A 27,137-nucleotide genomic window follows, 5' to 3' on the forward strand; every position below is an offset into this window, starting at 1 on the left:
TCTTTATTCAGAGTAAGATGTGTCAACATCCAGCATGACAAAAATTGTACAAAGTTCACAATTTAAAAATGAAATATCACAGCAACTTGTGATCTTACACATTTATAGCAAAATTAAAATGTCAACAAATCCATGCTGTGTCGTACAAAAATAAATCAAACTTCAGTTCCACAGAGAGCACAATATTTTATACAAAATCCCGTCTTTGTTAATGATTACCTAAATCAAATTCAAATGAATAAGTAATAAATTAACTCTGATGAATCCACAATTTATATGAAAAGTCAGCATTCTAATATGTGACACCTTTTGCGTTCCCTATGTAGATAGTCACAGATAACTTTTTCCCAAAACTGGATATTATGTAGGGTATCGACAATATACGCAGGTTTGTGCTTTAAAAATCCCTTTCCATTGTACCAATAATGAGAATCAATTCAAAACTTATACTAGCTATTAACTCTACTGAAAGCATCACTATATTGGCAAAAAGCTGCAGACACGATGCTGTGGGGAAGAGGCATAAAACGCAGCCATGAAGGATGGGGGAGTCCTAAAAGAGGACTTCATGAGATATTGGATAAATGAAAATAATCTTTTGCATTATCTCTCATATTTGTTCTCAAAAAGGCAAATTCTGAACATGGTTGCTAACAACTAGAACAACAGAATGGGTAGGTACAGTACGTACAGTTACAGAGCTGACACCGAACGCACCCCTTCCAGGGATTCCCAACCTCCAGGGAAACTGATCCCGTTATTTTCTGCGACCTTTTACCTTTTCATTGATTGACTATTTAATCATTTGTACAGTGATTAGATATAAAGTGCTGCTTGGGGATTGGTTCATCTTCATACAACATGCCCAAAATGAAAGAACAACATAGTTTTACACTTGCTAATACAGTATGCGGCAGAGTTCTATTCAAGTCCCTGTAGTTGTCCTTCAGTGGTACTCTCATCCCCTACAGTGGCTTCTAGCAGTTATTTATTCCAAACGTGTCATGGGGGACACCAGGAAATTGCACGCTGCCGCATGTTAGGTTAATATCTCTTGGACAAGTGCAAATAGTCTAGTGGCACATAAGTGGGGGACAATGACCCTGTAAGTCCCGCTCTCATACTCTATAAATACTCTTTACAAATGTTTTCTGGCAATCCTCCATTTAGGCTCTCAGGTACTGCTTTAGTTTCTGTAGAAACATCAAAACATGGAAACAAGGTGTCCCTGTGCAAAATTGTATGTAAAGAAATTGGAACTCATATACTATATTTCACCTCTATAACTCCAAGTCCCATGTTTTTTCACTACTTTATTAAAGAATGTGTTTTCTATTAAACAAATTCTATTATCTATTAGATTTATACAAAAATGTATATTTTACAAAAGATTATTTTGTTACTGCACTTCATAAACAAGAAATTGCATAAAACACTTTCTTTTTCTTGTTGATTGTATCCCCTATCTATAAACATTTGTTTTAGAGATAGATTGCTAAGACTGTAATCAATTTTTTTGAATTAATCAGAACTTTGAACTTTTGAACTTTAACAGAAGCTACAATGGTGTATCCACAATAAATTGCCATTGAACACCATGTTACTGATAGACTGACAGAGAGTCTCTATGGACACATTGGTCAATTGTGTTTTTAAGGAGCACATTTTCCCTCCTTAGTAAGGGGATTCACACCATGGGGTTTCCGTGTCAAGATGTTTACAATAAAACTGTAACATTTATACATACGTCAGGTCAGTTTCCTTTCAAACTCAATTCCAATACCAATCACAAAATGCCCCCACCTGTGGCTAATAAACCGCTTTCGAAAGAAAAAGACAATTCCTCAAGGATTGTTTAAAAATAAAGCAACTGGTGACCAAGTCTTGCTATTGGACAATCTGGGCACAAGAAAAAAAAAACAAACATACAAAATCATCAGGTTCAAAAATTATCTACAAAGGAAACAAGATCTAAAAACAGCTACAAACTTGCACCTCCCAGGGTTTTTTTTCATTGTCCGGGTCAGTTTTTCACCTAAAATGCTTAATCATCAAGCAATAAAAAGAACAAAATACCTATATTTGTAGTTTACTGTTCAGAAATATACACGAAAAATGTGCATACATGAGCAGCTTGAACCATTACATCACACTATGTTAGCTCATATGAAAACGTACAAAATGTGAATGTCCTCGAAAATTATTTTGCCGGATACTCATTTTTTTGTCAAAGCAAGACCCAAAAGAAAACCATTATGAACGTTCCGAAGCATAACATTTCTTTTTTTCTTGAAATAACAGAAGTCAATATATTGTATAACACTGTATGAGAAGTTACAGCAACCAACAATGTTCCCCTTGCCTGTACATGTTGAGACCTACCACCTCTCTTGGAGAAGCGGTTTTCAGTATTTGCTGGGTTGTTAGACTTGGATCCCTTGAACTGCCTGTTTGATGTTCTCCAACAGAGCTTTGTTCTCCTGGCTCTGGTACTGCTCCTGGTTAGTGTACATGTCTGTGAGAGTGGTCACATAAGCGTCGAAGTTCTGTTCACTGATAGGCTCCTATGAATCAATTCAAAACACAGTTGAATTAGGTGGTATCTGCAGAAAGTTGAGCAATGAACAAACAGCAGAACAAGGGGATCACTGTTCTCTGAAATCCACGTGTTAAGACTTTTATCACGTCTGAAGTTTTATGTAACAGATAAAGACCAAAGACAGCAGAAATGAAGACATCACTTTAATTTTAAATTTAGACTGACTAAAATCCCTCAGAATGAAGTTTCAAATTATTTTCTGGCATAGAAGAGGTGATACAGGTCTTATTAGCCACTAAGAAAAAAAGGGGGATTTAGATGAAGAAGGGGGTTACTACAAATGACGCTTATACTTTTATCTTTTACTCTTTACCCACTTTTAATCTTTTACTTTCCATATATCAACATTAACTTTCTCTTACTCTCTGGTGCAACTGTAAGCAGCTGTTATTTCTAATGGGAGCTTCTTTGTGTACCAGCGGTTTCTATGGAGGAAAGATGAACACAGAGCTATTAGTAAACTGAATGCAAATATTATTCACACACACACACACACATTCAGAACACACTGAAAATACACTGTGGTCCTCAGGACCGTATGACTGAGTCCAGCTCACAACATGAAAACTGTTTAATGGTTTGATTTGAACAAAAGTTTTAGGAATGCCCCCCCAAAAAGGTAATGTACATATTTTCTACAGTTTTTATTATTTCCCCCTATTATGAGGACAATGTGCAAAAGTTTTAGCCTAATATCCTAAAATATGATGTTTCATGTGAATGCTGAGTATTGTAATGAACACATAGTATTATAAGGTTTAATCAATTAAAGGATGTCACGTTTGCTGTATACTTGAAAACATCGCAAAATTCTGTAATTTTGCAATTACAAAATAATGTTATGCAAATGTATAATTGTTAATCAACCATAGGATTGTTGTGTTGGATTTAAAGTAAATGTAAGTACAATGTACACTGGCTTCAGAAAGTACTGTGATTATTTAACTTTTAGCACACTTTAATGGGTTGTCAATTTAATTGTAAATAGTTAAACTTGCAATTTTCCCTTTTTGGGGGATGGGGTTGCTGGTGTTTCTGATAGGCTGGTGGCATTTAACTCTGTAGCTTTAACTCAAGACAGCTCACAATCCGGTAGAAAACTCACCTCAGTATGCCTGCACCTTGTCCATTAATTGTATATACTGGGACAAGTTATCCCTTACTTCTCAGAGTGAGAAATGCAAAGTGTTGCGTTAGAAAGGGTTGAAATGCATGAGACTTGAGAGCCCTGTATTATGTTTGTGAAAAATAACATTTTACATTTGTGGTAGACAGCTGCTATAACATTTATGGGAAACATATTGTGTTTGTGGGATTATCAGGCCTACATTAAAAGCTGCAGATTTGTATTACGTTTCTGGTTTACTATGTTTGTGGGATGTTGTTACATTTGCGGGTCACTGCACACTTGTCAATAAGACACACTGTACATAATTAAGGAAATTAGACACTGGAGGGACACATTCGCTAACTCAAATGCAACATTAATAGACTCTACCTGTAGGACAACTATGATCTCATCTTTTCACCACTAATAGTGTGTTTTTTTCATACATAATTATCTATAACTAAAACCACAAAGCTCCATTACAATTGACCATGCAGACATTATTGGCTATCAGGCCTTAGTTATAAAAAACTAGGACTACATATGAAAACATATATAACAGTATATACACTACTATACTGTACATATGTCCCTTATGTTTGGTTAGGTTCCATCACTTGCCCGCCTGGCATTCTTGGTGGCCCTTACCATATGCGGGAGCTGGACATTAGCTAAACTGTTTATCAGTGACTGGCTGAGGCTTGCCAGCTCATGCAGGAGAGATTCATTTTGCTGTTCAATCACCTTGTTTTCATCCTCTACTGACTTCAGATTAGACTCCATTGTAGTTATCTAGGGAAGGGGAGGGGCAGTGGTGATGGTGGGATGAGGGGGGGAGACACAACATCAGAAGGTTACAGGGAATGTCTGTTAGTACAAAGTGTCTAAACTGGTCTGCACCTGTACAAGCTGCTTAGTGTGTCCAAGCACACACACACACACACATACAATTGTTGTGCAAAAACACAAGCACACACTCAGAAAGAGGCAAAGACATGCACAATAACACTTTCTAGAGATATGTTTTTTTTCTCACACATTTTGAAAACAGTACATTGTCACATGTACAGATTCCTGAGCAGACCCACCCTCACCTGTGTTCTAAGTTTGATCATGTCAGCTTCCACGTGTGAATTAGATTCACTTAAATCTTTGATTTCTTCATCCAGCTGTTTGATCTCCTCTTCATTTTCTAGTCCTACACAAAAAGAAATTTATAATAAACTGAAAAAAGCTTTATTTGTAAAAACTGTGACAGGTGACAGAAAACCACTAGGTTTTGAATACATAATAAGAAAAAGCTACTTCAAATGTATAATGCTTTATTGGAATGAAACTTAACAGAAGGAAAGCATCAAATTTACCGCCTGTTAGAGTCAGAGGTGGACTGATGGTTTCTAGCAGGAATGAATGATTGGCCAAGAATGCATGTTCTCGGTGATTGCTGAAAAGCATTCCTAGTCTCCTTTGTTTCAGATTAGGCCTCTATTTAGCACTTTATTACATATGCAAGCGGCTGATGGACTGTTTTTTTTTATGATTTGCAGGGGGCAATGGAGGGGGGGGGGTATGGAGTGTTGAACTCAGCGGCTCTTTTTGCATGCATCCTCCTGATTGGCTCATTAACGCAAATTGAAATCCTACTCAGTATCTGATGATGACGACGCGCCTTTGATTGGCTCTATTGTGTGAGGGAGCGGTGGCGGTCATTACCATTGCTGGCACGCTGTTTTATGGTGAGCATTTCCGCTCCGGAGAGTCTAGCCTTCTTCATAGCGGACGTGGCTCGTGGACAGCCTGACAGGCTATTGGATAAAGACAGGAGACACTGTTTAGTGAGTCTTTGTTCACATACATGTACATGCACATCAAAACCTAATGACCTACATTACAAGATTGGATACAGTGTACTATACTCCACTGTACCAGATGTATATCTTTCATGGCGATTTTTATGTCTATCAAAAAAGCTGCCAATTCAGCTGCTCATCTGGTCTTAACTATCACAATCTGTAAAGATGACTGAGTGGGTCCTGAAACAAGCTCTGATCGTCCTATACACAGTATGGGTTAGGGGTGTTATAGGGAAGTGGATGTAGCAAAGGGGAAGTTGAAGGTTGTGTAACCAAACCAAGATCAATGTGAACATCTACTTTCCCTTGAAAGCACAACCTCGCACAAGTTTTGCACGTGTGATTATGTACCGCTACGTCGTAATTCCTATGTAACTAAGCTTTTCTTACATAGGTATTGCAAAGTAGTAACATGGTAGTTAATGTAACCTTAAAATAAAGTGTTGCCCAAGTTTCTAACCTCCTCAAGATCATCTTATAGGACCATAAGACCCTATGGCTCAACAGCTACTTTCCAGTTCATGTTTTCTCCAACCCAATAATAACTAACTACACAAATAACTAATATGCTTCTCTACCAGCTAATTATCACAAGGAGGTGCACGACAAGTGGGCTGGAGCAGATACCCACAAAACGGTAGCTTTCCAGGAACAGGGTTGGTGAGTGGAACCTTAGAAACTCTGCTATTGGTGAACAAGGACTGTGCCCGTTCCAGACCCACCTCCGGTGAGTCAGGAAGCTGCCACTGACGTGACCCGAGCCGTCACAGCCAGGGGTGGGGCAGGACATGCCGTCTGTTTTGCCCGCCTTCCACGTGAATTGGGCACCGTTCATATAGCCGTCCCTTTGTCGCTTGGCTGCCAGGGGGCAGCCAGATGCACTGCGGTGTGAGGCGTATTTCCCCGTCACATGACCCTGGCCATCGCAACCGGGCACCGGACACCTGGGATGGGATGGGCGGGAGAGAAAGAGCACCACGCTGATCCCAGAGTGTGAAAGAAAGATTGCTTTGGAAAGTGGTAGAAACTGAAGAAGCATACAGCACATGCAACAAACACCATTACATCGTGATCATTATGATTTGCATCCTCATCATCGCAATGATCAATATCTTGCCTTTCCTCATTATTATCATAATTCAACATATATCAAGACAAACAGTGCAATAGACATAATCAATTGCCTTCCCCACCCCGAAAGAGATGCATCTTGATTCAACTATTGTCATACACAAGCCCGCAGATAGATAACATGTCAGAAGAAAGTAAAGGAAGACAGTGTACTGGATCTGACATCTCTTAGTTAAATACACACAACGCTCTATTCCTCTTTATTTTACCTCTATCTCTAATCTGTTACCAGTAATCTCTTTAACTTCCCTACAAACACAGGCACCTTAATCCGATTTAATCTATTCCCAATGGTACCCTTATTGCGACGCCACAAATTTTGAACACCAACACTGAGTGACTGCTTAACAGACGCAGCTCGGCGGCCTCATGATTCCGTGGTGTCTCGTATATCGGATAATTCCTCCAACCTTGTCACAACGATATTAATGTATCAGTCATGGTTTACTTCCACTCCCCAGATAGCGTCACGTTGAATCTTTCCGTTTCTGAGATAAAATAGACCATTACAATTCCTGTGCCCCCCCCCCCCAAAATAGAATAAGACGACAAAAAAAAAACGTTGTTCGAAACTACGGGACGGAGGTATTCTGAAGCTGTAAATGCAGTGCCAAGGCAACCATCAGATGAGCAGTTTGATGAGGCTCATTTCTAAAAGCGACAGGATGCAGGGGGGGGCTCTATGCTCTCCTGAGTTAACCGTGTGAGACACATGGAAGCACACAGATGGGCCAGAGATGGTTATGTGCCCCACACCACCGAGAAATCGATGGAGGATATTTAACTGAAGCCAGGGAATCCCGTCATGGGATTTAGGTCAAATGGGATCCAAATCAATCTCCCCTTCTCTCTGTCTCTGTGGAATTGATAGAAGATGTATTGGTTGTTTTATGTCCATTGAAACCAATAGACAGGGTGCCTCAGAGGCCATCCAAACACACCTTAGTGACTTTCACTACACGTTAACGTCTGTGTTGTTGACCAATTGCTGATCATCTAAAGGTATCAGGAGATCAGCTAGTGGTCTAATATCCTAGTGGATAACACAGAACCATGGGTCCTGAGCCCAGGAACATTCAAAGGAGTCCATCATTGCCATTCATTTTTATTTTCAAAGTCGTGTGAAGTGTGTGTCTGGTGGTCACCTTATGGGTTCCTGGTCTTCCTTGTCTTCTTTACTGTGTGTGATTTTGATCCCAGTCTTCCTGGCCCGCGGACACCCTGAGAGACTGCACAGGAAATATGATGACAGGATGAGAGTCTGTCTGTCATTCTCAGTAGTCACATCTGTTATAAGGGTGTTTTGATTTGGTGTGTCGTACCTTCTGTGTGAGGCGTAATTACCAGTGATATGCCCCGAACCATCGCACCCCGGGGTCGGGCACCTGGGACAGAAAACACAAACACGACTCAGGGTCTACAGCACACACACACACGCACACGCACACACACATCCTCTCTCACACACCTCCTCTTCACAAAACACAAAGTCACCAAAAGGACCTCAATTTCACACTGTTTCTTGAACTTACCTCAAAACTAAGGATACATCAGTCTTAACATTGTAGTAACATGCAAATAGTGTAAGTAAAAAAATCTATATCATATCATGCCTTACTTGAGCTCTTGCGCATTGGTGGCCATCATACTTCTAATGCTTTTGTCAGCTAAAGGACACCCGGAGAGACTGGAAGATATAGCAGGTTAACAATAGTGAGCCAAAACACCCGATGTAGAAAACCATTACTGCAACACAAGATGACACAGACCAATAGCAATATACACAATACTTAGACACAGTTTGACTGGCAATGCTTTAAAGCCATGATGCAAGTGCAGGGGAGCTGATAAGGAAAAGTTTATGTAAATGTCTAATCAAATGAACTGAAATGACAACTTTCCACAAATGTTATTTTAGAGACACTTTTCTGTAAATGTTTTTGTATTATTTTTCAGACGTTTTCAGGAATAATTGCAGAAAACACATTTATGCATACAAATAACGGTGTAATAAGTGTGACTATACACTGGGGCTCATACTGAAAGGGTTAACACTAAAGAGATACTCTAGACCAGTGGTTCCTAACCCTGGTCCTCAGGGAACCCCTGTCCTGCATGTTTTAGATGTTTCCCTGCTCCAACACACCTGATTCAAATGCATGTTCGTTACCAGGCTTCTACACAGCTAGATAACGACCCTTTCATTTGAATCAGGTGTGTTGGAGCAGGGAAACATCTAAAACATGCAGGACCGGGGTTCACTGAGGACCAGGGTTAAGAACCACTGCTCTACACTGTAGATGGACTTGATTGATTGTAGATAGTCGAGGTAAGCAGAAAACAATCATTTGGAGAGAATGTGAAGATCCATCAAAAGACAAAAAGGAAGTCACACCTTCTATGTGACGTGTAATTTCCGGTCACGTGACCACTTCCATCACACTCAGGTGTTGGACATCTGTTCCCCAAAAACAGATTGATTTGAATAAAAACCCCAAACCAGAATAAATGAGGTTGAAATGTATTAGGTATTAGTTGCTAGTTAGCAACTGCAACATAAAGAAGCTAATGATGTTTTATGATGATGTGGGATCAAAATAACAAATCACAAAATGGCCAGTAGCTCACTAAATCTCACCCAAGACCTGACAAGATGATGAGAGGCTGCTGGAATATTGCGATGTGAATGTAGTATGCAGCATTGCCGATAGTGCCAAGAAAAGGTGCGTGGGTGGGATTCTCTGAACCAATGCCCCAGCGAGGAAAACAAACAAACGGATAAAATGCGAAATTGCCAAAAAGGAGAAGAGAAGCACACATGGAGGGGCAGCGGATGGAATGAGAGTGCAGTACATGGCCTCCTGGTGCAGGCTTACGTTATCAGGTCCTTCTTGCTCTCCTTGCAGTGAGTGTACTTGGACTTGGAGCTGGACATAGTGACGTCACTGGAGTACTGCCGATCATCCAGGAGGTCATGGAAGGGGTCCAGGTCATCAGGCTAGTAGAGAGGGGAGAGGGGAGAAGGAGAGAAAGCGAGAGAGAGAGAGAGAGTGAGAGAGAGAGAGAGAGAGAGAGAGAGAGAGAGAGAGAGAGAGAGAGAGAGAGAGAGAGAGAGAGAGAGAGAGAGAGAGAGAGAGAGAGAGAAAGAGCGAGAGAGAGACAGGTGAAAAAAAGAATAGCAATCAATGTATAACAAATAAAGATCGATAAGACGGAGGGGGAACAATTGGAGGGAAGAACAAAGAAAAAAGGAGGAGGAAAAGAGGAGTGCTGAAGAAAGAGATAGGTCAAGTATTTGCAAAGGATGTCAAACCATCAAAACCGGTGGTTTTGGCAGCAAAGATGTCCTGAGATTTATACCATGAAAGATACTTGGGGTAACAAACACAGGCAGCTTGACAGAAGCTACCAGCTGAACACTGGAGGTTAATAGAGTGTGACAGTGGCCTGTACATAGTCCTGAGGTGCCAAGACCAGGAATGGCATCTCCTTCATACAAAGACATTTAGAGAACCTCACAAAGCCTGTGAAGGTTTCAGGACATAATGTGTATTTAAATAAAATATATTCAGTAAAAGCAGTCGGCGTGGGGGTCACTATCTCTCCCTGCTTTTCTCTCTTGCATGAAGACCCACCCACTTGTCTCTGTTGCTGTGCTTCACACAATGGAATCTGAATTTGGGAGTTGGTGCAGCTTCACGTTGCAGTTACACCTATTGCCCACCAGGTGGAACTGTGGTAAGGTTGAACATCATGTAACCTTGCCTGGTCGGGGGGTGCTTTGTCTGCAGTGCAAGCAGCCTGTCGGGGTGCTGTGGTTTCCCGCCTGTACGTACAGTAAAGGCCCCTATAGAAACAGCCCACATTATCCGTGCTGGATATCAACTGCAGCATCAGGTTCGGTCAATTGGCAATGCCTACTCACAGGCATTGCACAATGACAGACAAGACAGACAAGCAAAAACATAAACAAACACCATCAGCATTGATATCCAGCTGTTATTTGATGAGATGAGCAATTCAGATTCCCTCCCAAGGTGCTATTTTGCATAATTCATTTTGGTGAGAAGCAGAGGTAAAAACGGAGACGCAGCATGCAGGGAGCATGATCCAAAAAACCAAGGCAGATATTCTGGCTACAAAAGGCTGGCGCACGTTAACAGACAAATAGGCTCTAATTTCCTTGAACTCCCACTTCCAATCATTCCAAATTCACCTGCAAGTCAGATAAAAAAGGCAGTCTGGACTTAAGTACAAATCTCAAAGGCAACACCACAGGTCCAGTCTAATCTTTGGATAGTACTGTAGAATCCACTGCCATTATACAGTTCAATGGAGATTAGATTAGATATCCCATATGATTATCTTCATCAACACCATCAGTGTTGTCATCACTACCATCACCTCCACCATCCCCATACCCACCTCTACTATCATTTTCATACCCACCAATCATCTTTCACAGTACCACCCTTTTCCTTCTCATCCCTACTGCCAACCCCTGTTTAGAAGTACTGTCGGTACCTCTTTGTCGTCCTCGTCGATGCGCTTGATCTTGGTGTAGTCCACAGGCAGATCCCAGCAGTCTGTGTCCCCTAAGCCGTAGCAGCGTGACCCCATCATGGCCTGTCTCTGCGGAGACATAGGTTCTAGAGGGGTCAATACCGACCCCACAGCCCCCTGGCGCTTATTCATACTCAGGTCCAACGTTCCGTTCTCATCCACGTCCAGGTCCGGGTTCTGGAGGGAGGGAGGGAGGGTTGGGGATGGACGTGAGGGGTGTGAAGAATGGGGAGAAGAGAGGGAACTTTATTTGATACCGATTGGGTCTACAGAATGATCAACGAGATAGACTTGAGACTTTTCCCCCAGCAGGAAAGACCTTGTTGTCTGCGGCAGAGGATGAGTTCAACCAGTGCAGGGCGTCACGACCCTGAATGAGTGTTGTCTGAATAATTCAGGAGATTGAATGGCTCTCACCCTATTTCACTTTCCATTTTTTCCTCATCTCTAAATCCAGTAGTGCCCCAGAATGACCCCACACACTAAGGCTTGGGTGTGTTAGGTAGTGTATAAGTGTGTGTGTATATGTGAGAGTGAGAGAGAGAGACTTTGTGCATATTTATGTGTTGATCTATGTGTACGTTTGTGTGTATGTGCTTGTGTGGGTATGTGTGAGGCTGATTTGAACGGACACCGGTAGGGACTGAGGGGTGAGGGTTAGAGGTTGACGAGAGGGCAATGATGGGCAGCTGCAGGGGCAGAATGTGTGTTGGGCTGCCACCGCCAGTCAACCAAAAATAGAGTGAATCCTGTGTGCTAGGACAAATCCGGACTCAATCAGGGGATGCTTGAATACTCAAATATGATTCTTCCCTTTAAAATATTTGGCTTTCATGCTTTTTCTTTTTTTTTAGCTTGACAAGCATCAGGTGCAAATTTGCTGAATGATGTACCCTTGAGGGCAAGGTTTTTGGAAACGGTGTATGAGTGTGTGCATGTATGTACAAGGTGTCTGTTTAGTCACCCTACCCTCGCACCTTTTTAACATCCCTAACCCTCACCTCTTCTCTTCTCCTCCACCTTTTTCATTTCTACTCCATGCTGCATCTTATCCTCCTCTAGTGGGCAGAGGAAAGACTTTTCTAATGGTGATTCCACCGACAACCGTCCCTGAAGACCGGACGCTCCTCCTGTGCTGCCCCCACCGGACCATGGTACAGGACCACGTTTATCCGTGATGCAGATTGACTCACGGAAGAAGAGGAAGCTGGATTTAGGGCTTTAAACCAAATGATGATGGCATCTGAAGAAGCACCGACCCAACATTGCAAACGTGGTCATCGATTGTGTTTTTTCTTCTTATATCTACTGACTCAACTTTTTTGGCAATATATTCCTTTTCAGGCACCTTCTGATATGAAACATTATTAACTGGCCACTTGAGTACATCGGTAGTTTGTGAACTGGAGGAGATAAGCAAAAAAGAAACAAGGAAAAAAAAAAAAACGACAACACAATAACACAAGTGTTATTTTGGGTGGAATTTCGAAAATAGTCTACACAGGTGTCTCCAACAACAGCATCAACACATGATGCAAATTATTTCACGTTGCATTGTTTAAGAATAGACTGTCAAAGCCCCTCCATTCACACACACACACACACACGCGAACAGACCCCTCTTGTCCCCATCCCTGTCCCCTTGCTGGCGGTCACTCAGTGAAATGTAACTGGCTCATCTGGCATGACCGCGGTGCGAGGCAATGCCAGGGTAAAGCACATCAGGATCTCAGCCCATTCCCCGCTGGCTTGGACACTGGCACACTGGGCCATACACTTATATGCCCTTCTTCATGTGGATTTGTCGCTAAGCTGCTTTCCTCCTCCTTTAATGACAACCTTTGAGGCTAGGCTAGAAGCTGAAAGGAAAACGGGTGGGGGCGAGGGAGGGAACAGACAGATTGCAGGGAGAGAGGGAACGAGGGATGGAGGACGATGCAAAGAGATAGCAATCATTCTGGAGTCCGAGAAGTGAGGTAGAGATGGAAAGACGAGAAGTGTACACACTGAGGCTGCTTAAGTGCTTGCATGGCAAATTATGCAGTACATACTGCACTTTAAACACATGTAAATACATATATATATTTATATATATGTGTGTGTATACATCACTGTGTAAGGAGGACTGACTACCCCTCCATGTTAAGAGTATAATGCAGTCCTATGCATATGACCAACCCCATCACATCACATCACATAAGTTAAGTTGTAGCATGCACGCTCTTCCTCCACTTCTCATTACACACCCACCAACACTGCATCTGACCCAGGGGTGACCCCTGACCTGTTACTATGGCAACACTGGGAGGAAGTGGCCAGGGCACAGGATGAGGGCTGCGAGGGCTACATCCATCCATTACTTCCTCACGTCTCACCCAGTCTCTCAAAATAAAACCAGACCCACGACTGTCTCGCTCTGTCTCTCGCTCTCCCGTGCCCAGTGTCTGCCTCTCTCTCTTTACGTCAGTCTGACTGCCTGCCTGCAAACCAAACGACACAGCTGTAAGGGGAGGCAACAATGGATATGTTGACAAGCGGGAGAGCGCCACACAAAACGTGGCGAGGGGAGGAACGGCACAATGACGAAGGTTCCGGTGTTTCGATGAGAGAGGGATGATAAATCACTTTGATACGGCCCCGTCTGCCTCCTCTCTACCTCAGCCTGGGAGCACCCTGCCTGTCTGGGCTGGAGCAGACGGACAGACAGAGAGACGCCTGAATGACAAGTGGATTTAAAGAGGGGAAGTCCTGACCTGCTTTGGGCTATTTATCCCCATTTTCTCCATTCTAGTCCTCTGCACTTTGTTGCGTACACCACAACCCCCCCCCCCCCCCCCTCCGTTTATGTTTATATCTGTGTCTATTTCTCCTCTCCTTTTGCATCGGCGCTCTCCGTTCTTTGTTCCCATCTCTCCCTCTCTCTTGTTTCTTTCGCTCCTCTCTTCTCTTTGCCTTTTCTTTCTCCAGCCAGTCTTCCTCCAGACCATCAACATTAGTGCCAAGATTCCATTAGCCCTCCACCATGCTTCCTGTCTCCCTCTACCGCTCTCCCTGCCTCACTTCCTCCCTCCCACCCCGCACATTTACTGCGTTGGTGTCTGCGCGCTGATAATACTGCCACCTTATCTCCCTTAAATGACATATTGGGCTCACATGGTGTCAACGATGCCTCCCCCGTCCTGTCGGGCTCCGTATCTGATTGCCGAGGGGGGAAGAATGTTGTTGGGTGAGCTTGGGTGTACTTAAGCAAATGCAGTTGCCGATATCTTTTTAACGAAGAAGCCAAAGAGATGCTATCATTCTCACTCATCACTGTGCACATTAGGCAATGTGACAGGCGACATGCAGAGGGAGATACTTGAGAGGTTTGGTTGTGGTTGTGACTGTGGTCAAGTAAACGACCCGAGTAAATCCAACGAATGGCTGGTTATGTCCTGTTGTTAAAAAAACAAAAAACACGAGGAACCCTCTCAACCTAAAGTATCCTTTGAGTGTGAAGTAATTCTCCACTCCCTCCCCAACCATACCCAACTCGGAGAACACCAAACAACCACACCAATGCCTTCTGGAACAAATCACTTACAGAAATCCACAGAGAACATGGACATTGAAGGAGGACATGCCTACCCGTGAGCACAGGTCCTGGGCCTTCCCCCCCAGCCCGTGGGGCATCTCACGGCAACGCGTGGACAGGTTGAGGATGGCGGTGGCGGCCATATGGGCAGCCTCCATGTCGTGGGTGTAGTCAAAGCTGCTCTTGCTGCAGGTGCTGCTGGCGCTGCTGCCTCCACCTCCTCCTCCTCCTCCTCCTCCTCCCCCTCCACCTCCTCCTCCTCCTCCTCCTCCTCCACAGCTCAGGCTACTGCTGCTACTGCTCGGGGCGTAGGTGCTGGGTGTACTGCTAGCAGAGCTGGAATTCTTGCAGTAGCGCTTGGCTGCGGGATGCATGAATAAAAAGAGTTACGGCCGTTTGGATTCATGGCGGGGCTTTGAGGAACTCATTATCTAGCGTTCGATCAAAGTCATCATTTGGGGGATTTCAGTTACCATCCTCATTTCATTTGACAGGAAGTATGGCAGACATCGTGGTGTTTTCTTCATTCTATACATCCTCAAAGGAAGAACCATACCATCATATCCTTTAGGAGACGTGTCCCGGCAATGGACCTTGGGTGCAATGGCCCGTTTGCCAAAGACGTTGTTGTGGTGGTGGTTTTCAAAGGCGCTGTAGTCAAAGCTGGTCTTGGAGTATTTCTCCAGCTCCTTGGCCAGGTTGGAGCGGGGTGTACTGGTGGAGACGTTGTTCTTGTAACCGTACTGTGGGATCTCCAGCTGTTTTACAAAGCACATAGGCCTGGAAAATAAACCACGAGGGGGTGGAGGTTGGACAGAGGCACTGAACATCGCTCAGGGGAAGGATAGAGAGGCAGGGGGTGGGGTAAAGGAGGATGGAGCACAAGAGGGGGAGGGAGAAAGTAGGAAGGGCATTGCCCAGAGCAAAAGTCAACTTTCAGAGTATTTCTTTCCGATGAAAAAAATACGTAATCTGTGGAATATGGAACTACAGTAACATACAGACATGTCAGATTGCTTCATTTACAGACAGCATATACATTTACAATCGGTTAGCCTTTGAGGAATCGTCATTACAAGTTAAAAACAATTCCAAACTCATATCTAGCTCATGATAAATGTAGTAGATTTATGTTTATATTTTTCATCAAATTACTCATTATTCATTTCTTACATATGAATGGAATGCAATATACTGCATATTTATTGCAGTTTAATTAGAAAAATGTTTCATGTACCTGTGACATCTACATAGTTGCGTTATAATAATAATAATCGAGGAACTGTTTGTGCAAATGATTGCATATTGACCATGATGAATGAGTCCAATTTCTTTTTATTGGATATGGATGGATACAGTAATGTGTATACTGCTCATCCAAACTATTTCCAGTAGATCAATAGACCACAAACCAAACAAACACAGCAACCACCTTAATGCTACAAAAAAAACATGGAAATCCACATGCTAACACTATCAAACGCTATCAACGTTACTTAAAGAGTATCCCTAAAGTAGATTCAAGAAAGACTAAGGCCAAATCAGATCAAATCATCTATGTTACAGACAAATGGGACACACTAGCCATCTTGTACATTGAATCAAATCAATATTGAATCAGTCTAATAGGGCCTGACAGTAGTAGAGATGACTTGTGGACTGACTGGTGAACACTAGTGAACAGTACCTTAGTACGCGGTCAGAGGCCTGGTTGGACTTGGAGCCATCACAACCCTGATGTTTCTCCTGCGCTTTGACCAGCTTCTCTGCTGCAGCGATGGGACAACCTGATAAACTAGAGGGACAGTTGAAAGAAGGGTTATTGGGTTGGTCACCGTACAGACAACAGGATTGATGGATGGTCTGTCTGTCTAACTGTCTGTATGTCAGTCTGTCTGTCTGTCTGTCTGAATGCCCTTTTCTTGAAGATTTCAGCATATATTAGCAAAGTCCCTTCAATCATTTATTTCCACAATCTTCCAATAACAATACAATTGGCAACAGCTTGCTTATTTGTAGATTAATGGCTACAGAAAAGACTCTAACACATGGACAAAGTACATGCGCACCCCTTCTAAGGTAAAAATGTAATCTATTATCGAGGAATATCTAGTTCCTCAATAACAGTTTAAGATAATGCTAACTAGCAACATTTAAAAACCCTAACTAACATATTGCTATTTTCACATTTATTTCATACTTCCTAGTCATTTCCAAATCCTAATTTGCCCTAATGTTGCAAGGGGTCAGGTCTCGGCGGAGTTTCTTCGACACAGGCCGGAAGACAGAGCAGGTGGAGTATGAAGTCTGTTCACAAGGTCTAAGTACCTGTCAGCGGGACGGTGTGTGCTTGTGTCGCATGCGTTCATGTGTGTGCCAAAGCAAACAGGTCCTCGTGAGCATGTGCAACCTCGGCATGTGTGTGTGTGTGTGTGCGTCTCTCAGACAAGAGGGTGCACCTCGATCTGTGTAGCGAGAGTGACTAGGGCACAGCACGGAGATGCTGCTGTCTTCCCAGGTCGGCAGCCTTGCTCTTCCCCCCCCGGCTGAGAGGCAGAGAGGTGCTAATGGCTGCCGCTACGCCCCGGCTCCCAGAGCATCTGCTGTGGGCGACACTTCTCTCTCACTGTCACCTCACTCTCTCTCTCTGTCTGACAGCAAAGAACTTTCAGTTTTAGAACTGCTATTTTAGGTCCACTCACCAAGCCTGCCGCTTATCGGCTCTGAACACTTTTCAAGGGATGTATTTAAGGAGTATTGCACCTCAACTTGATTTGCATCTTTGACATTGGTGTGGGTTTTTTTTCGATGCTATGGTGCATATAGATGATCCATCAAATGGAGTTGACTTTGAAACACAAAACATCAATCCTTTCAAAAGTACGTTAATATTAACAAAACAAAACTAAAAAACACATGTGACCAGAAAAAGAGACAGAAGTACCATAGGACACCAGCCATTCAATCAAACCAAAAACCAGTGAACCAAAAGAAAAGGGGGGGATGCATCGCAGATGTTTCCAAAATGGCCACCAAAACACTCACCTTCTATGAGAGTTCCTGTTGCTATTGACATGGCCGCGTCCCGTGCAGCCGGGCGTAGGACACTTAAGAACATTCTCATACATAGCAAGAACTTGACAGACAGACAGGAGATAGCAAGAGACAGGGGGAGGGGGGTTAGGAGCCCCACAATCAGACCTGAATTCCATTAGTGACAAGGCAGTTTGATTATTAGCACAAATAGGACTATGCCCCTACAATGTGAACTGACCTCCTTCCTTCACCCAGAAAAACTCTTGTCTTAAAGGTACAGTACTCAGTAAAGGTACTGATTTGAGCCATTATACCTTGTGTAGTTGTTTCAGAATCAGTACTCAGGATTGGAGATCGTGAAGAAAAGGAAGTCATTTCAGACTTGTAGAACAAAAGGATAGAGGAAGGGGAAGCAGCAGGGAGCATGCAAAAAAAAACGAAAAGTCAACCATGAACAAGCGTGCATCGTAAATGCCTGGATACAATCGATCATGCCAGACGAACAGAACAGCTCTGGCAATAGAACTGCCGCCTTCAAAACAGTTGATCATTAAAACCATCTCCGTCTTGGCAAGCCCCCTCGGCCACCTACCAATTAGATTAATGATGAAATATTTTTCCAGGAGGACCCAATTGAAAGGGAGGGAGGGGGGGTTTTGTGGACGGGTTGTCTATAACGCCCTTCATGAGGGACAAACTCCTGGCAGTAGGCTTCATCGTTATCACTCTGTTGAACTCTGACCCTTGTCATCTTCACTCCCAGACAGACTAATTAGATCTCAGTAGAGGTAATTGGACAGCGCCTGTCACCTGAGCGTACCTAAGAGATCCTGCATAATGTATATCACAGCTTTATCTGACCGTTTCTAAAAGGGACTGGACACATTTCCGTCATTGAATTTGCTCTGGTTCACTGTACACTTGGAAAATCCCTTATCCACTAAACTCAGGTTCTTGAGGTACAGAGCTAGTTCTTCTTGGAACGTCAAAAACTAACATCCTCCGTAGAGATAGCGATTCATTATTTGAAATTAGACTAAAAGAGGTACATCGAGCAAACATCACAAGGCATAATGAATTCCAGACCTAATTTAATATTAATTTATCATATATACAGTCTAGACCATACTTTGTGGAATTAAATGAATACCTTGCATTAATAAAACATTGGCCACTCAGCAAGACAAAATGTGTTCGTCTGGTTGGGCTTTTCCTATTGCTGTGAGCCAGCCCTGTAGGCTCGAGTGATGAGTGACATCACAACTCATGTTGTAAAGAGAGAGCCAGGGCTTTCTCTCTCTGCAGGGATGGGGCTACTGACCACACCAAACTAGGATCAACCTGGTGGCTATCTATACTTTGTTTTTACCAGAAACCTGTTGACATATCATGCTGTCCAAACCTTGTCCTTTTAATGGTAAAACCAAGACAGGGGTGTTCATAACATCCTCACACCTCGAGTGGAAATGTAAATGTAGTTCAGTCATGTAACACAGTGCTGATTCTAAAATGCAATGTATTGCTTCAAAAACTTGGACATGATAAACATGGGAGAGGAATATAAACATAAAAAAAACGTTAAAAAAACATAAAAAAACTAAAAGAGGAATCAAAACCTGGTGTTGAGATCCCAAACGTGAAGGAGTACATTTGTACAGTGTATCCGTATCAGTGAAAGGTGAGGGAGTTTGATGGTTGGGTATTTGATAAGCCTATCTCTTGTGCTGACAAATTGTTGTGCCATTATCAAAGCCCTCTTCTAACTTGATTGCTGTCTGGGTCATGACAGATCATAACTTGGTGTCCTAACTGTTGGTTAACGGAAAACTATCGGTCGCAAAAAAAAGGAGGAGTGCTCTGGAAAAAAAAATAAAAAAACAGGAGTTTTTCAATTGCTTATAATGCTTAGAGAGCAGCCTAAAAAAAAGTAGCCAAATACAAAATACATTGTTTCAAAAGATAGCTAGAAGATAACTTGTGTCATTGAAGATACTAAATATGTAAGGATACATACTTTACGGAAGGTTATGACAATTTGAAATACAAATGTCTTTAGTCCAGTTAAATTCGACATAAAGACAATCAACAATGTAGAAGAACAATAGTTACTGAAGCCTAATTGGCCTACTCTTGCCAGCCACCTGAATGCGTTAAGTTCAAGCATGATCACCAGTTACTCAGCATGAAGCCAAGGCCCGAGTAGCTTAGTCTACTTAATAATAAGTCTATGGTTCAGTTTGTCAAAGCCAGCCCCATGTCATTGTCCATGAGTGATTTACTTACAGAAAGCTCATGGATAATCAATCGATTGTCTTAACCTTCATATATTGAACCGAGCCCCAAGTTTCCCCCTAATCAAATGAGACTCTAGGGAGACAATCAGGAACAAAGAGGCACACACAAACCCATGACCCCATGCCAAAGGTCCCACTGGGAGTACAGCTATAGCCCTGTCCTGACAAAAGCACAGCAGCCACAATGAGCACAAAGGCACGATCACAGCAAACACCATCCAGACTGTGGGCGCATGCAAGTCCCCTCTATGGCAACACAAATCAAAGGTGCAAGGCAGGTAAATAGGCTCCACGACTGGAAGGTCTGTATACGTCCCCGGCCATGCTTACTTTCAGGTGGTACTCTGTCTTTATGAGGGCACCCGGAGAGACTGCGGTGGTGAGGGTACAAGCCTGTCACATGACCCGTGCCGTCACAGCCTGGTGTCGGGCACCTGCTGTCCTTCTTCTCAGAGCGTGAAGAATCTGTGAAGGTCAGTGCGTGGACACACACACACACACACACACATATAGTTTAAAGTGGTTCAGGCAAATATAACTTAGGGAGAGATATGATAGTGGCATAATAATTGACAGCTTGTACTTTAGGTCTTGTTTGACGTGGATGAAGCTGTATGAAGCAGCAGCAGATGTTACCTGTGAAGTGATGTGAAGTTTCTCAATCAATTACTGTCCACACATCAAGGATTAACAGGATACTTCACTGACTCACAAGACACCCTCAATGCATTTTGTTTAACTGACTGGATTACCTCACCAACAATTGAGAGTCAATGGTATAGATACATTCTATCATGTTTAGTGTGGATCTGGAAGGACGCACACACACATGCATAAACACAGGATAGGATTGTCTTTCCATTACTCAACTTTGTTATGCATTTTCATCATTCCCGATCAGATACTATTACAACCCATAACCATCTATGCTATCCCATGCCAACTGAGACCTCAACTGAGAAATGGATAGTCATGGAAAATACTACCTTTCTGTCTGGTTCAAGACACTTCTAGAAGGTTAACAGAATTGGATTCATGATATGTTTACCTTGGTATCCCTACAGATAGTTATTACCATGGAAGTATCTATTAGCATAGCTGGGATACTGTTTGTGCGGGGTTTCAAAGTCATATCAGGTGGCGCACAAGTAGAGAATAAGAGAGAACGAAAGGGAGACAGAGAGAGCTGTTTTCAGACAGGGCCAGGAGAAAGACAGACCGCAAATTAAAGTTTTAAAGGCTTCTGTAACCTAGTCGCTCTACCTCAACCAAACTGGAGAGCTGAAATAAAGCTGAACCAAGGGAGGTAGAGAAGGAAGAGGACAATGTGAAAGAGGGGGGAATAAGAGAAGAACAAAGAGAGGGGGATAATACTTGTGAGCAGGAGGGAGAGATACAACTGATACTTCATTACAACAGAATGAGGACCTCACTCTCCTCTCATACGTGACCTCTCTCGGTGGATGTCATGACGATGCACATGGTGTTGGCACTATGTGACTGGCTCTGCAGCAAAGATATATAAAGTGCTGGGCTGAATTTTCACACTAACAAGGAGGGTAAAGTAATAAAAGAGCATGATTAAATCTGTGCCCGAAGCTTCATGTACCATTGTTTCCAATAAGAAGATACAGTCGCATTATCTTCATAGACACGCACACACACACACACACACACACACACCGGTACCTTTTACCTTTGGCTATTGCAGCCTCGTGGCACAGAGACTGGGGTAGCCAAGTGGAATGCATATTAGAAAGTAGAGGATATTGATTGTGGCTGGAGACAGGCCACGCTTTGCATAGCAAATGGCCGCCTTTACCATACCATCTCCAGATAATTAATGTGCAGTCAGTGGGCTTGTCGTCCGTTATCGGTCATTCTGATACTGTTCAATATCCACTCATGCTATTCTCAGGCTGCAAGGCTCTCCCTCTAAAAACATCCACTTCCTCACTTAAAAAAATGATCACAGACAAGAACCCCGGTCAACGAGTGTCAGCCACTATCTGGCCTGGGGGGGGGGGTGTTATTGTGCTGAGACTGCCTTGTATCTTCTCTCATTATACTGACATTAGTGAGATACAGGGGAACCATGGAGAGCTTGTTGAATTAGCTTCTGTGTAGCCCTTTAGGTGTCAAATGAACCTGCTGTGATTATTGAAAGTCCGTATTTGTTGCTTTTATCTGACATCTACCTAGAGTGTCTATAAAATGCTTATCTTGTAGAGAACGGTGACAGTAATAGAGGTGTGACTCATAGATAGAAAGTAAATGAAGGACTATAAGTAGAGTAGACTATTGCAAATGTTACTTTGGTGACCTCTAAGTCAAGATTGTGATAAATGGCCAGTAGCCCAAACTGGTTTCTTTGTGTATTTTCTAATGTAGATACTAACATAACACAAAACGTTTTCCTAAATGTGCCTGTTTACGTATGTCTAGGAATATAATGACCAGAACAAATGTCCATTTGCCCTACATCCGGCTGCATATAAAATGCACAATCCCGAAACAAAGACCCCACCACAACCTTTTTTAGAGCCATCCATTACTGTACGGTTCCATTCCAGAGACACTGGGCCACTATTTGGTAGACATCCCCTTCCAGAGTCCCTCTGTGAGTTTAAAAATAGGCAGCTTTAGCCTAGGCTCCATGGGCAGGGATGAGATTTGCAGTCCTAACGGGCCGTGCAGATTGCCATTACTTATGCCTGACAAGCCTACCCTCAGATGTTGCCATGCTGGCCCATTTTAACAACATAAGCTGCTGCTGCTGCTGCTGCCCCCGCTACTGCAGAGATGTGAATTTCCAAATTGGGTGAAAAAGCTTGTACCGGGGTCATAGCAAGGTTTCCCAGCATGCAAGACGGCTGTCTGTCTCCCCACAGAGGGGATATGGAAAGCCAAGACCTGGTCAAAACGACGTATATTTCACCTGCATCGAGTCACTTGTCACTGACTTGTTCTCAGCTGTTGCATGAGATGAGTTTATGTGTGTCTAAAGGGTGGTGCTTACCTTTGTGGTAGTAGGGCTTCTTCAAACCATCGAGAAACCGTGCTTTTCTCTCCTCGCCATATCCATGTCGTGACCCATGTTGCTCGTGGTGATACCTCACCCCATCTCTTCTCGCCGCCTCGGCGGCCATCTTGTCCCGCATGGCTTTGGCACGCTCTGACTCCAGCGCTATGGCTTTCTCCAGAAGGGAAAGGTTGCCCTTGGTCATGTCGAACACCTCCTCTGAGCGGTCGGACGTCACCGAGGTGGTGTCCTCGTCGTGGTCGTGGATGTGGTAGCGGTCGTCGTGGGAACAGCTGGAGAAGGCTTTCGAGCGCGGGCTCAGCTGCTCCTCCAGTTTCATCAGGTTGACCATGTCCGAGTAGTTCCTCTCCAGCGTCCGCCTTTCCTCATGGCTCTGCTGGAAGTCTCCATAGCTCTGGTGGTGTCCATGCTGCTGGCCTTCCCCACCTCCCAGGTGGTTCAGCTGGGGAGCCCCGGAGCGATCCGCGGGCTTTGTCTCGCTCAGTTTGCGTGCCAGGTCAAAGCACTGGTTTCGAAGACACTCCAGACTGCTCAGGCAAACCTCCTCGTCGCTCTCGTCGACGAGCTGTCCGTAACTGGAGCCCTTGCCATTACCACCGTTCTGCCCCATCCCACCGTTACGGGCACAGTCATTACCGTTAACTCTGCCGCTCTCAGCCATACCATCCTCGTAACCTTGGTCGTCCAGGTTGTCTGAGATAACTGCTCCGTGGCCTTGCGCCAATAGTTTGAGCGAGTCCACGGTCTCCCTCACCACGTCACTGTCCACGTCGAGAGTGAGCTCACCTTTCCGCGAGTCCCTCCCGTCGCCTTCCTCTTCCTCCTCGTCCTCCTCGTCCTCGTCATCCTCTTCTTCCTCCGCGGCGCTGTTGGAGGAATTGCTGTTCATCTCGGACTCTGTCATAGCACGGTAAGCAGCGTCCTCTGCAATCTTGCCCAGGTTCAGCAGCGACTTGGCCACCAGTTCGTCATAGTTCTCGTACTCCTCATTATTGTTGTCGTCCTTCTCCCCTGTTAGTGTCTGCTGCCCAGATATGGGATGGCCACTACCTCTGCTGTCACCTTCATCACTGCCGTTGCTCATCTTATCGTCCTCTGTCAGGGGGGAAAAAAGAACAAAAGGCTTTGTAATTTCATTTCTGCCATTCCATTTGACTCTATTTCTGGGCTTGTCTCGTCTAAATTGGATAAGAAACTCTTTGCATCCCTTAATAATATACTTTAAGAGTCTTAAAGTTGACATGACATGCTGTTTTTGGATGCTTTTATATAGGCCTTAGTTGTCCCCTAATACTGTATCTGAAGTCTTCTTTCCCGAAATTCAGCCATGGTGCAGAATTATAGCCACTAAAAGTAGTCCCACAATCAGCTTTCCTCAGAACGCGCTGTTTCTGTGTCTGTAGCTTTAAATGCTAATGAGGAGGAGAGGGGCGGCAACATGCGCTAATGTTTACAGGATGTATCGCAATGGCTTGTTGCCCCAGTTGCTCCTGTAAGATGCCTCCAATTTAGCTATTCTCATCTGATCACCCTGGTTGGCAGAGGTGCACACTCAGTCATTTTAATGTGTAGAAAGGCGGATATCGCGAGCCATAACACCAACAGCAGAACGGTAATCCAAATAACAAAGAAGTGTACAACACTGGCGTTACAGCGTTTGTATTCACACACACACTTGATGCCATTTATCTTTACGTTAGCAACAGTAACTCAGCTGTTAGCTGCAGAGCTAATGTTAAAGCCACATTCTAAGGGTAGCAAGCTAGGTAACCATATACAGTAAAGCAACAAAATGATATAGCGTTAGTTAACTTACTTGTCCAAGGTTTGTAGCTTGACCAAGGAGATTTAGTAATGATCCAGAATTTAATTTCAGCAAGGCCAGCTTTGAGTTGGCTCAAGTTGAGGAAATGTTTGGCGCAGACATACAGTAGGCCCTACAACACTTTGGGAAGTTGTGTCGGCACATTTCCAGCGAAAATAGAATTAAGATAGGGGTTGCGCAGAGGCTCGGATGAAGGAACAAAAAAAAAAGATGTGTGCTTGCATTTGTATATCCAAACACTGAGCAACTGTTTTGCTTCGTTTGTTTGCTCTCCAGGAAAAACCGATATCGCACTCGCCCTTGCACGGTGGTAGCTCAGTTTCTCATGGGCGGGCCAGATGATCTGGTCGGGCAAAGCAGAGAGGGGAGGTAACCTTCCCCTTATCTACGTCACTAGGGGGAGATTTTCAAACAGCGCAATTGAGCCTTCATTTTGTCAAAGGCGGAGAAGAACACGCAGGGATTGGTTTACACTTATCGAAAATTCTAGCCACTGGGGGACCAAAGGCAGGCTAGGGGAACTCATGTTAATGTTAAATAACCTCATAAAATGAAGTTTTCATGTCATGTCACCTCCTGCAGCTTGTGCACTGAATAGGGACAAACAAAGGAAGTCAAATATTGTGGTTTGAGAAAATTGCAGAAGGATAGTTAATGTCAAGAATCTTAACACAACCTCTACAACTACATTGGTATATTTGGATAGTAACTGCAATCAAGCAAGAGGAGAAAATATCTTTAAGTATAGCAGGAATACCCTTGAATAGGAAGCAACTTATTTGACTAGATATTAGCTGTCTCTCAGGTCTATTTTAATTGTAAAATGTGCCATTACATTCACCAAATAAAATTGCTCCTGCTGTTCATCATTCACCATTTTTGTGCGTGTTTCTTTTCCAAATCAACAGATTCTTTAGAATGATTTTAAATGCTTAATTGATTCTGACAGGCAGCAAAAGGTTAGTGAACCTCTTCTGTCGGTAATTTCAAGCCCCCACTCTCCGGAGACACTCCAATTGCCCCTCTCACATTTTTGCCTCACACTGTCAAGAGCACATCCCTCACATGGGTGTCACATTTGCCACTGCACCCCAGCAGAGAATAACCCATATGCCTGCATTGCAATAATAGATGTGACTTTGATTTCTAGAAGGAGCGAGAAAATCACCTGACAAACCTCTACTGAGGTGTAATCTGCAGTGATGAAGTATTGATTATCACTGGTTGAAAGACTCCTTGACACACCACACACACATACCCAGTTTATCAAAAAGTGACGCTCAAATAGATATGAGTTCATGAACATATGGCCATACTGTACATATGTAGAGCAGTAATACAATACAACTATTTAAAAGTACCCTCGATATTAGACACACAAATGGGCACACAAGGCAGACAAGCAGGCAGAACACACACATTAATCTAATCGAATGAGAGTAGCAAAATCAAGAGTTTTGGGTGTTGACCGTGGACCAAGAAGTATCCCCCAGTCATGAATGGCCAAGCACACATTTTGAATCCCTCCGACATGGTTGGAAACATGGTTCAGGAAAGCAATTTGAAGAGCAATCAATGTACACAAAAGGGATAGGGAAGTGAAACAGATTGAAGAAGGGGAAACGAGAGATGCACTGCTCTGAATTGGCTTTGGATTAGTGATGTAGCAATGTGCATGGCATTGAGGAACACGGAAGTCATAACAATGCCACCTCTATTACATTTAGAAAGATTGGAATCTGCCTATAGCCCTATAGCACTGTCTTTGTGGAATGCACTGGGAATGATAATCTGAAGACTTATCTTAAGGCCAATTACTTCAGAAATTAAAAGTGCTAAAGAGAGGGAGATTCAGAGATAAAGAGTAAGAGGTCATTTTTTACTGTTGTCAGATGGTAGTACAGCAATGGTACGAGTATCAACACAAAATTGATGGTAGGAGTCAAATACAAATCTAACACGATGAAGTTCATGAATCTAGGCAAAGGCTTACATTTAGCGAAGATGCATATTTGTCTGTCCATCATGGACAACCTCAACCACTCCCTTCACAACACACTGGAGGGACAGAAAAGAATTTTCAACAAAATATTGATTACAATGGGCAGTTC

The 27,137-nt window shown here is 43.5% G+C and overlaps 1 protein-coding gene across 1 annotated transcript; it reads right to left on the reverse strand.

The window, feature by feature from the left end:
• On the reverse strand, positions 1-25,308 carry myt1lb (myelin transcription factor 1-like, b). Its single transcript, XM_084674314.1, has 18 exons — positions 25,018-25,308; positions 23,178-24,296; positions 20,489-20,623; positions 17,874-17,964; positions 16,516-16,623; positions 15,385-15,608; positions 14,882-15,189; positions 11,216-11,431; positions 9,568-9,689; positions 8,310-8,378; positions 8,014-8,076; positions 7,837-7,920; positions 6,283-6,504; positions 5,421-5,512; positions 4,802-4,905; positions 4,452-4,499; positions 2,962-3,024; positions 1-2,564 (listed from the first exon to the last, which is right to left on the reverse strand). The coding sequence occupies exons 2-18, from the start codon at positions 24,283-24,285 to the stop codon at positions 2,424-2,426; spliced, it is 3,198 nt and encodes a 1,065-aa protein (XP_084530440.1). The 5' UTR covers positions 24,286-24,296; positions 25,018-25,308; the 3' UTR covers positions 1-2,423.
• Positions 25,309-27,137: the final 1,829 nt, after the last annotated feature.

This window comes from Hypomesus nipponensis, chromosome 3 (genome assembly GCF_054491055.1).
Source record: "Hypomesus nipponensis isolate SF chromosome 3, ASM5449105v1, whole genome shotgun sequence".
NCBI classification, from domain to species: Eukaryota; Metazoa; Chordata; class Actinopteri; order Osmeriformes; family Osmeridae; genus Hypomesus; species Hypomesus nipponensis.

What these genes read in the sequence shown, in the direction of transcription:
- myt1lb (XM_084674314.1), bottom strand. Translation starts at nt 24,285, where the DNA reads ATGAGCAACGGCAGTGATGAAGGTGACAGCAGAGGTAGTGGCCATCCC. An exon ending in GTCTCCTAAAGGATATGATG is followed by an intron (nt 15,190 to 15,384) that starts GTATGGTTCTTC and finishes TGCATCCCGCAG; the next exon opens with CCAAGCGCTACTGCAAGAAT. An exon ending in ACCAATGCGCAAGAGCTCAA is followed by an intron (nt 8,077 to 8,309) that starts GTAAGGCATGAT and finishes TTTCTGTCCCAG; the next exon opens with GTGCCCGACCCCGGGGTGCG.